The following is a 12,162-nucleotide window of genomic DNA, read 5'->3' on the forward strand; positions in this document are numbered from 1 at the left end:
ATTGTACTCCAACAAATTTGAAAACCTAGAGGAAATGGACAAATTTCTAGAAACAGTACCAACCTAAACTAATACAAACCAAAGTAGAAAAATAAAGAAACCTATAACAAAAGAAGAGATTGAGGATTTTTTAAGGCCCCCCCCCCCATAAAAAACCCTGGCAGTGATGGCTTCAATGGAGAATTCTAGCAAACTTTCAGAGAAGTGTTAACACCAGTACTACTAAAGGTTTTTCAGAGCATAGAAAAGACAGGAATACTCCCAAACTCATTCTATGAAGCCAGCATAACCCTGATACCAAAGCCAGATTAAAAAAAAAAAAAAAAAAGCCCATTGCCGTAGCGTTGATTCCAACTCACAGCGAACCTGTTGGAGAGAGTAGAACTGCCCCATAGAGTTTTCAAGGTGTGCCTGGTGGATTTGAACTGCTGACCTTTTTGTTAGCACTCATAGCTCTTAACCACTGCACCACCAGGGTTTCCAAAGCCAGATAAAGACACCCCCCAAAAAGAAAATTACAGACCAATATTCCTCATAAACATAGACGCAAAAATCCTCAACAAAATTCTAGCCAATAGAATTCAACAACATATCAAAAAAAATAATTCATCATGACCAACTGGATTCGTATCAGGTATGCAGGGATGGTCCAACAATAGAAAAACAATCAATGTAATCCATCATATAAATAAAACAAAAGACAAGAACCACATAACCTTTTCAATTGATGTAGAAAAGGCATTTGACAAAGTCCAACACGTATTCCTGATAAAAACTCTCAGCAAAATAGGTATAGAAGGGAAATTCCTAGACATAATAAAGGACATTTATACAAAGCCAACAACCAAGATCATTCTAAATGAAGAGTCGGAAAGCATTCCACTTGAGGAACGGGAACCAGAGAAGGATGCCCTTTATCACTACTCTTATTCAACATTGTGCTGGAGGTCCTAGGCAAAGCAATAAGGCAAGAAAAAGAAATAAAGGGAACCAAATTGGTAAGGAAGGAGTAAAAGTATCCTTATTCACAGATAATGTAATCTTACACACAGAACACCCCAAAGATCCACATGAAAACTACTGGAACTAATAGAAGATTTCAGCAAAGTACAGTATACAAGGTAAATGTGAAAAAATCAGCTGGATTCCTCTACACCAACAAAGAGAATTTCAAAGAGGAAATCACCAAATTAATACCATTTACAATAGCCCCAAAGAAGAAAAAGCACTTAGGAATAAACCTAATCAGAGACATAAAAATCCTATACATACAAAGAAAAGTCCAAGACACTACTGCAAGAAATCAAAAGAGAACTACATATATGGAAAAATACATCATGTTCATGGATAGGAAGAGTCAACATTGTGAAAATGTCTGTTCTTCCCAAAGCAATCTACACGTACAACGCAATCCCAATCCAAATTCCAATGGCATTTTTTAATGAGATGGAGGAACAAATCACCAACTTCACATGGAAAGGGAAGAGGCCCCAGACAAGCAAAGCATTAGTGAAGAAGAGCAAAGTGGAAGACCACACACTACCTGACCTTAAAAAAAAAAAAAAAAAAACCATTGCCATCGAGTTGATTCTGACTCATAGCGACCGCATAGAACAGAGTAGAACTGCCCCATAGAGTTTCCAAGGACCTTAGAACCTATTATATCTGACTTTATTATACCGGACCTTAAAACCTATTATATTGCCCCAGGAGTGAAAACAGCCTGGTATTCATACAACAACAGATGCACAAACCAATGGAATGGAACAGAGAAGCAGGTGTAAACCTATCCACTTATAAGCAGCTGATATTTGACAAAGGCCCAAAGTCCATTAAATGGGGGAAAACATAGTCTCTGTAACAAATGGGGTGGCATAACTGTATATCCATCTCCAAAAAAATGAAACAAGGCCCATACCTCACATCATGTACAAAAATGGACCAAAAACCTAAATATAAAATCTAAAAAAAATAAAGATCATTGAAGAAAAAATAGGGACAATACTAGGAGCCTTAACACATGGTATAAATAGTATGTAAACCATAACTAACCGTGCACAAACATCAAAGGAGAAATTAGACAACTGGGAGTTCCTAAAAATCACACACTTATGATCGTCAAAAGACTTCACCAAAAGAGTAAAAAGAGACTGGGAAAAAACTGGGGGCTATGAGATTTCCTGTAAGGGTCTAATCTCTAAAATCTACAAGATACTGCAAAACCTCAACAAAAAGACAAATAACCCAATTAAAAAATGGGCAAAGGATATGAACATACACTTCACCAAAGAAGACATTCAGGTGGCTAGCAGATACATGAGGAAATGCTCAGATCATTAGCCATTAGAGAAATACAAATCAAAACTACAATGACACACCATCTCACCCCAACAAGGCTGTCACTAATTCAAAAGACAAAATAATAAATATAGGAGAGGTTGTGGAGGGACTGGAATACCTATGCACTGCTGGTGGAAATGTAAAATGGTACAACTACTTTAGAAAAGGATTTGGTGCTTCTTAAAGTCTAGAAATAGAAATACCATACAATCCAGCAATCCCACTCCTTGGAATATATCCTAGAGAAATAAGAGCTTCCACACTAATAGATGTATGCACGCCCATGTTTATTGCAGCACTGTTCACAATAGCAAAATGATGAAAACAACCTAGGTGCCCATCAACAGACAAATGAATAAGCAAATTATGCTACATACACACAATGGAATATTACCCAACGACAAAAAACAATGATGAATCAGTGAAACATCTCACAAAATGGATGAATCTGGAGGGCATTGTGCTGAGTGAAATGAGTCAGTGGCAAAAGAACAAATATAAGAACTCAAGAAAATGTTTAAACACAGAAGAAAGCATTCTTTGATGGTTACGAGGATGGGGAGGGAAGGAGAGAGTAATTCACTAACTAGACAGCAGATAAATATCATGTTTGGTGAAGCGAAGGACAACATACAATACAGGGGAAGGCAGCACAACTGGACCAAAGCAAAGGTAAGAAGTTTCCTTAACATACCCAAACACTATGAGGGACAGAGTAGCTGGGGTTGGGGCCTGGAGATCATAGTTTTGGGGGACTTTGTTCTGTATCCCACTTTGGTGAGTGGCTTCTGAGGTCTTAAAAGCTTGTGAGAGGCCACCTACGATGCATCAATTGGTCCCAACACTTATTGGAGCAAAAGAGAATGAAGAACACTAAAGACACAAGGAAATTATTAGTCCAAGAAACAAAAGGGCCACATAAACCAAACTCCATCAGCCTGAGACAAGAAGAACTAGATGGTGCCCGGCTACCACCAATGGCCACCCTGGCAGGGAACACAACAGAGTCCCAGACGGAGCAGCAGGGAAGTGTGGAGCAGAACCCAAATTCACATAAAAATACCAGACTTAATAGTCTGACAGAGACTGGAGGCACCCCCAAAACTATGGCCCGTGGATGTTCTGTTAACCCAGAACTGGAATCACTCACAAAGCCCACTCTTCAGACAAAAATTAGACTGGACTATAAAACAAAAAATAATACTCGTAAGAAGTGTGCTTTTTAGTTCAATCAGATACAGGAAACCAAATGGGTGGCTCCTGTCCAGTGGCAGGATGAGAAGGCAGGAAGGGACAGGAGCTGATTGAATGGACACAAGAAACTCAGGGTGGAAAGGGGGAGTGTGCTGTCACATTGTAGGAATTGCAACTAATGTCGCATAACAATATGTATACAAATTTTTGTATGAGAAATTATCTTGAGCTGTGAACTTTCATCTTGAGCACAATAAAAATAAATACATAAATAAATAAAATAAAGACCACGTAAACCAGAGAGCCCACCAGCATGAGACCAGAAGAAGTACATGGTGTCTGGCTACCATCCACGACCTCTCTGATAGGGATCACAACAGATAATCCCAGAGAAAATGGGAGGAAAAATGTACAACAGATTCAGATTCACAAAAAAAGACCAGAATTTCTGGACTGAAAGAGACTGGAGGAACCCCTGAGAGTATGGTCCCCAGACACTCTGCCAACCCAGAACTGAAAGCATTCCTAAAGCCCATTTTTCAGGCAAAGATTAGGCAGACCTATAAAACAAGAAATAGCAAACGTGAGGAATGTTCCTCTTGGTTCAATCAGATATCTGAGAACATATGAGTAACTCCTGTCCAGAAGTAGGATGAGAAAGCAGGCAGGGACCATAACGGGATAAATGGACACAGAGAACCCCCGGGGTGGAAAGGGAGAGCAAGCTGTCACATTGTAGGGATTGTAACCAATGTCACAATACAACGTGTGTATAAGTTTTTGAATGAGAAATTAACTTGAGCTGTAAACTTTCACCTAAAGCACAGTAAAAATAAATAAATAAATAGAAATAAAAATAAGTGATTGCATGATATTCCTGATCCACCCAGGAAAAACTAACATCAATATGATATTGAAATTTTCAGTGCATAATCATTATATAATACCAATTATTTGGGATTTTTTAAATGTCATTAAATTTTAAATAAGTTTAAATTTTTTAATTTCATATTTTTTATTATTCTTCATAAAAGCATTTTCAAGATGGGTAATAATTTTGATACTCCATTGTTAAATTTTTTCTTTTTATTTAGAATTCTACAAATGTACAGAAAACTTGAAAAAATGCTGCAATGAACATCCATTGCCTTGATTCATCAATGGCTAAATTATGGACACATTTACATGTTCTCTCTATATCTAGCTATTTACCTGTCTATCTTCTCCATCACTGTCTCTGAGTATTACTATGTATTTATGGATTTACTTGAGTCAACATTTTACCCGTTACTGACACTCCTTTTGATGCCTAAATAGTCCTAACTTTAGCTTGCAGGGAGCCTTTTAAAACTAGTTCTTGAGTCCTTTCATTAAGATCCCATTAATATTTGGACACGTCTTCTCTTAAACTATCTCTCAAAATTTTGTTTTTTTAATTCTAAGTTTTAATTGATGGGATTAGGAATCCAACCATATCAATTAAATTTACTAAAATATATGTTTAAAAAAAATTACTTCTAGATTCCTCTGGATCTTCTACAAACATATCCCAATCATCTTTGAATAATAGCTCCTTTGTTTCTACTCCAAATTCTTTTAAGAGCTTCTTTTTGTCTATATTGCTCTCCAGTTCCAATATATTATATCTAGAAATGACTAATTATGTTTTTGTCATTTTTTTTTTGCCTTATATTCATTAACATCTTAAATATTCTGATGGGTGTTTTTGAACAACTTATAGACAGTCCAAAGTTATTTCGAATGTTTCCTCTGTAATGTTCAGTCTCTCTCCTCTTCCTGTAACTCTGATTAGACATGAGCTAGAACTTTACACTCTACCCTCTATGTTTCTCAGTCCCTTTTGTTTTCCCATCTGTTGGTTTCTTTTTATGACATTTTGGATAACTCCTTCAGCTCTGTGTTCCAGCTGACTTATCTTCTCTTCATCTGTCTCTAATATACTATGTTTTAAACAATATTTTATTGTGTATAAGGTGAAAGTTTACACAGCAAATTCAGCTCCCATTTAACAATTTCTACACAAATTATTCACTGATATCGGAGAGATTTTCACAATACATCATCATTCTCATTCATTGTGCTCTGGTTGTACCATTTCCAGTACCCTAGTTTCCCTGCCCCATTACCTTCTCATCTTTGCTTTAGCATAATTTTTGAGCATTTGATTTCATACAGATATTTTTAAAAAGAGCTCATTACTTATAGGTGGTATTAAGCCAATTTGTTATTTAACTAAAAGTTGGCCTCAAGGGATAATTTCGGTTTCAAGTTTAAAGAGTATCTCAAGTTGATAGTCTTGGAGAGTCTTCTAGTGTCAACTGGTCCAGTAAGTCTGGACTTTTTAAGAACTTGAGTTATTTTTCACACTTTCCTCCCTTTCTATCAGGAGCCATTTACTTTACCCCTAATCAGAATGGCCGGTAGTGGTAGCCAGCAACCATGGAATTCTTCTGGTCAAAGGGTAGATGAGGCCATCGTTCATATAGGGTGTTAAGCCTATAGACTAGTTTTATCTATGAGTCTTTCGTTTCCTTTTTTCTCTTTTCTTCCAGATAAGTAGAGACCAATAGATGTATCTTAGATGATTGCTCATGAGCTTTTCAGACCCTAGACACTACTTACCACATTGTGATGTAAAACAAACACTTTGTAACCTGTGACAACTGAGCTGTCCCATGAGACTATGGTTCTAAGCCTTCAAACTGAGAAAACTAATTTTGCGAGGTATCTGTTTACGTCTAAGGAGTATCCATTCCCTGTGTGGTTTATTGTATATATGAATTTTATACAATCATGCACACACATACTTGCATGAGCATATGCCTATAGATACATCTGTGCACACATACATATGCACCCACATGTTCATACCCATACACATATATGCCTATATACATATTTGTGTAACCACACACATATTTTTTAGTTGTTGCAAAAATATGAACATCCTTTACCAAAAAATCCTTTTTTCCTGTGCACTTCAGTGACATCATTTACCTTCATCAAGCTGTGTGCACTTCACCCACATTTGATGCTACCTTTATCACCATCAAAAATAAAACTGTCTACTATTTTGAGAGTGCTTCTCTCTATCCGCCTCTCCACTCATCTCTGGTAACCAACAATGAGCATTGGTCTCTCTCTCTCTATGTATATGTATGTGTTCTTGTCTTCTTATGAAAGGCAATTATACAATATTTGTCCTTTCTGATTGGCTTATATTCATCAGCATTACATCCTTCATATTGATCCATGATATACGATATAAGAGGACTCATCATCATTCTTTATGGCTGTGTAGTATTCCATAGTATGTATGTCCCGCATTTTGTTTATCCATTCATCCATTGTTGGGCAGTTATATCATTTCCATCTTTTTGCTATGTGAATATTGCTGTATTGAATGTAGGTGTGCATATGTCTGTCCATGTCTCTTTTATTAGATCTCTAGAGAATATACCTAGAAGTGGGATTGCTGCATCATGAAGTATTTCTGTTTCTATTTCTACCTTCTTGGGAAAGTGGTTTTAATCATTTTACAATCAGACCAGCACTGGGTAAGTGTTCTAATCCCTCAAATCTTTGCCAGCATTTGTTGTTTTCTGTTTGTTTGTTTGTTGCTTGGGTTTAACAGTGGTATTTTTACAGGAGTGAGATGGTATCTCATTGTAGTTTTTATTTGCATCTCTCTAATGGCTAGTGTGGTTAAGAGCTTAGTCTGCTAAACAAAAGGTTGGCAGTTCAGAATTCAACATTCACTCCTTGGAAACACTATGGGGCACTTTTACTCTGTCCTATAGGGTTGTTATGCATATGAATCGACTCAATGGCAACGAGTTTGGTTTTTTTGTTTTTTTAATGGCTAATGATCACAAGTTTCTTTTCATGAGTTTGTTGGCCACTTCTAATATACTAATAAAACTGTCCTTTGTGTTTTTAATATCAAATTTTTATGTCTAAAAATTCTGTAAAATTTTTTTAATGATTTTCTTAATCATTACAATAGTTTCTTGTGTGAATATTTTTTAAATATAGCAACACAATTATTTTATAGTCCATGAATGCCAATGTTCATAATCCTAGTGGTTTGTTTTGCTGTGTTTTATACCAACAGGCTCTCATTTATGAAGACTTGTATCCATACATGTTTAGCTTGTTTTACCTGTGAGCTCTTCATTTTCTTCCTAATTTTATTTGTGATGTCCTTTGACACCATGGATGAAGGTGTGATTCTCCAGAACCCAGAGAAGAGTTATGTCAGGCTCCTAGAGACTCCACCTGTCTTAGGCTGAGTTCCCTAGAGGCACATAACCAGTAAAGCATACATATGAATATATATTTACTTCAAGGTAAAAACTCATGCAATTGTGGAACCTGGCACGTCCCAAATCCAAGGGTAAGTGACAGGGTGGAGGCTTTTCTTTACTCATGTGGTCACACAGGCTTTAGAATCAAAATCTGCTGGTCAGGAGGTAGGCTTCTGGCTCACAGGGCTGCAGGAGCTGGTGAATTCAAAATCAGTGGCAGGCTCTGGCTTACGTCCTATGAACTGGAGGTCAGAGATGACGATTTGGATGTAGGATCCAGAAAGGATGACATTTGGCAGAACACCTGTATGTATTGGATACAGATCAAACCCTCAAGGAAACTCCCCTTTCAACTGCTTGGCTATTCATACCAGATCACAAAATGGGAGATTATTATATAATGTCTGAAAAAACTAAGAGTCACTGAGAATCATGGCCTAGCCAAGTTGACAAGTAACCTTAACTGTCACAGTCCACCCCTTGTCAACTTGGCACCTGTACACATCACCTTAAACCTTAAAACATCTCTAAACAAAGACAATTATAAAATCATACTTGAACACACGGCACTGGGTTTTTTTTTTTTTTTTGGAGGGACACTTGAACACAACCAACATTCATACAACCAAAAATGCACTAGCCCTGTTTACATCTCACAATTTAAAATAAGTAATGGAATAAGGGAGGAGAGAAAACAAATATATCTGATATATGTATGTTGTTAGGTGCCATTGAGCCAGTTCTATCCCATAGTGACCCTAAGTACAACAGGACAAAACAATGCCCAGTCCAGTGCCTTCCTCACTATTGCTGTTATGCTTTAGCTCATTGTTGCAACCACTGTGTCAATCCATCTCATGGAAGGTTTTCGTCTTTTTCACTGGCCCTCTACTTTATCAAACTATATATATGTGTATTATGTGTGTGTGTGTATATATATATAAACCCATTGCTGTTGAATCAATTCTGACTCATAGCGACCCTGCAGGACAGAGTAGAACTGCCCTACAGGGTTTCCAAGGAGTGCCTGGTGGATTCGAACAGCCGGCCTTTTGGTTAGCAGCCATCTCTTAACCAATATGCCACCAGGGTTTCCATATATATATAATACACACACACATGTATATAGGGTCATAGAAACAGACAGCAAAAATTTTGTGAGTCACTAGGGGTAATGGTGAGTGATGCCACTCCCATTTCCAACCCTTGGTTCCTGGACTTATGAATCCTGGGTATGGGAGAAACAACATCGTATATTGAACATTGGTTTAGAGCATATACAGTCTCCTGGAGAAGATTGCCCCAACTCTGCAAGATATTGCCACTTAGGTGGTGCTGTAATTGTGTCTTTAGAAGACCATTCTATTGTTCTATCAAGCCAGCTGGTTCAGGATGATGGGGAACATGGTAGGACCAGTGAATTCCCTGAGCAGAGGCCAATTGCTGAACTTCATTTGCTGTGAAATGAGTTCCTTGATTCAAGGAAATGCTGTGTGAGAACTGTGATGGGGGATAATGGAATCTGTAAGTACACAGATGGTAATTTTGGCAGAAGTACTGTGTGCAGGGAAGGCAAATCCATATCCAGAGTAAATGTCTATTCCAGTAAGAATAAAATGCTGCTCTTTCCATGATGGACCCCTAGAAATTTCAGTGAAGTGGAAGACACCTGAATTTTTTGTCATTAATTTTCCACAATCTGGCATGCAAATGTCTTGCCAATAATCTAGAGTCATTGATACTTCTTCTTAGTAGGCTAGTATAGATGAAATCTTTTCTTCTATTTTAGTTTCTAAGTAGTATTTGTTAGTATTTGGAAAATTCACTGATTTTTGTTCATTGATATTTGTACCCAGCCATATTGTTGGCTATATGGATGATTCACTTGGATTTTCCAAGATTGGAAATTGCATAATCTAAAAGTAATTTAAAATTTTTTTCTTTCTCTTGATAGGTTTTTGAATTTCAGTTGACTCCAGAGGACATGAAAGACCTAGATGGCCTAAACCGCAATGTTCGCTATATTACTGCTGAATTGTAAGTATAGTTCACTGAATAGTCGGTATTGCTGGTAAAGATATGTGCTTCAATTCATTTTCAGATGAGGAAAGTACGAGAGCTGTTAAAATTTAAGTCAATACCAGAAAGATAGTGGCAGGGTTTTGGAAGGGATGAGATATGAACTTACACAAAACTCTCAGACTGGGTTCACCACGAAGTTCTTTTCACTGAATTAGTAAAAGGGTGTGAGGGACCCAGGGTCAACTTGAACATTCGCCCATACTCTGCTCTCCTCACTCCATATGCTTTCCAGAGAAAACCAACATCACTGATGATTTTACCTCTTCCGTGTAGGCCTCTCATCTCCACAACAAAGTACTGGACACATACTTTCAGTATTAGAGATATCACCTAATGAAATGTGTCCAAAACAGTTTTTGTCATTGTCTTCCCCCAAACCTGCTCAATTCCTCAACCTGCTCAAAGGCGTTTCCAGCAACCCTCTGATCCGAACCAGAGATTTCCATCACCTCCACTAGGCATTATAAATTTTAGGTCTTAATAGTTTTCAAGTCTCAGCCTACTCTTTCATCTTGTGTTTGTCCAGGACCCAAACACTGCACTTACCTCCTGAAGGAATGGCCTTTGTATAAGAACCTGTGGTTTTGATTTTCTGAAATACGAAGTTCTCAACGCAAAGCATGAGGAAGGCTAAGAGAAGAGAGATTAAAACCAAGAAAAAGAGTATAGAGAAAAAGCCTTAATGTTGGAAACCATTTTTAGCCCACAAAATTCTTTACTATTCCTACATGCCCTAAATTATAGGACTCTGAGAAAGGGCATTCATTATAAACAAGGTTTATAAAGTAAAAATCCCTGCTGTAGGGATTTTCAGTCATAATAGAAATAATACGGTTATGTGTGAAAAGGGACTAGCAAAATGAAACATCATTAGTACTCAAAAATGGGTAGGTATATTACTATCATTGGTAATATTTTTATCAGTATACTGAAAATTAGGAAATGATGTAAAGAGAAATGATGTAAAGAAAAAGAGAAAATGGGAAGCAATAGGTAATTCCAATCATTAATTAAATATTTAAATTACAATTAATCATTTTCTATCACTTTGTACACTCTGTTGTTATTATACACAGAGATCTCACTATGTAGGAAGCTCCTTGGAGATGGTACCGTATCTTATGTATGTCATTATATCCATTCATGAATAATGCAATAGGTGACATGTGTTAGGAAATGAATGAATTAGTGAAGTGGAGTAAAATTGCTATCCACAATCTGTATCACTCTAAAATACTTGTTTGTGTTAAGCACGAACCTGGGCCCTGTTCAAAACAAGGCAGAATCAATTTATGCTTTCACTGAGAATTTGAATGAAAACATACAGCGCATCTCTTTGTTTTGTTGACAGATGTAGCTAAGAGAGGGCAAGGTATTTGCAGATTTGCATCTGTGTCCTAAGCTCCAGGCATGGGAATATAGTTTTAATTGTTTAATTATTATTTTCTAGAGACATTTATTATAAAGACACGCTTATGAAAGTATGAAAGACAGGCTTTACAAACAGCCAGGAAATAAAATATTTAACTTTTATACTAATGCCAGCTTCTTAGAAATCTCTGATGTTGTTGAAATAGTCTTTGAATCTACATTATGCATTTTTCTTTCTCATTCTAGTGGTACTGGCCATCCTAATTATCCATTTTCTGAAGAGTATTAAAGAGAAGGCATTTGTTGCGACTCCTTCCAGAAGCCCCTGTGCGTGAATAGGATGCAAGAAACCTCTCAGATGCTGGGGATAAGAGACAGCACCTCTGGCTGAGAACACGCGGCTTAGCAACTCATACTCAGCTACAGTTGTGTCTGTAGCTCAGCAAGAGAAAGCACTAAATTCTTGTCTTTATGGGAAAAAAAAATAAAGATTTTTTCCCCCTGAAGATTCTTATCCATTCTGGTCTGTATTACTTACATACTTTATTTCCTTGTCTCTTTTGGATCCAAAACTCTGATTGGTCTATAAGTTTGGAGGCAGTGGGAGAAAGTTAAAAGCTATAGACGTTCCCGAGATGGTACTGAGGGAGGAATTTTCAGCTTCTAGAAAAGGAGTAAAGGGTAGATATGTATCAGTCAGTGATTCCTCAGTTAGCCCTTTGAGGTCCAGGAAAACTCCTTGCAAATAGTTGAGAAGGTGAGGCACATATTGAAAGGATGACCAACAATAAAAGGGCTCCCACTGAGCAACGCAGAGGATCAGAGCTCCAGGAAATTGAGAACAAGA

At 37.3% G+C, this 12,162-nt stretch overlaps 1 protein-coding gene across 2 annotated transcripts in view; it reads left to right on the forward strand.

Moving 5' to 3' along the window:
• The window catches only part of LOC126075021 (aldo-keto reductase family 1 member C1-like), a 34,096-nt gene extending 22,492 nt beyond the window's left edge, over positions 1 to 11,604 (forward strand). For both annotated transcript variants that reach the window (XM_049882085.1, XM_049882086.1), the window contains 2 exons: positions 9,817 to 9,899; positions 11,562 to 11,604. In XM_049882085.1, coding sequence (XP_049738042.1) covers positions 9,817 to 9,899; positions 11,562 to 11,604 — 126 coding nt within the window. The remainder of the gene's footprint in view (positions 1 to 9,816; positions 9,900 to 11,561) is intronic.
• Positions 11,605 to 12,162: the final 558 nt, after the last annotated feature.

This window comes from Elephas maximus, chromosome 4 (assembly GCF_024166365.1).
Source record: "Elephas maximus indicus isolate mEleMax1 chromosome 4, mEleMax1 primary haplotype, whole genome shotgun sequence".
NCBI classification, from domain to species: Eukaryota; Metazoa; Chordata; class Mammalia; order Proboscidea; family Elephantidae; genus Elephas; species Elephas maximus.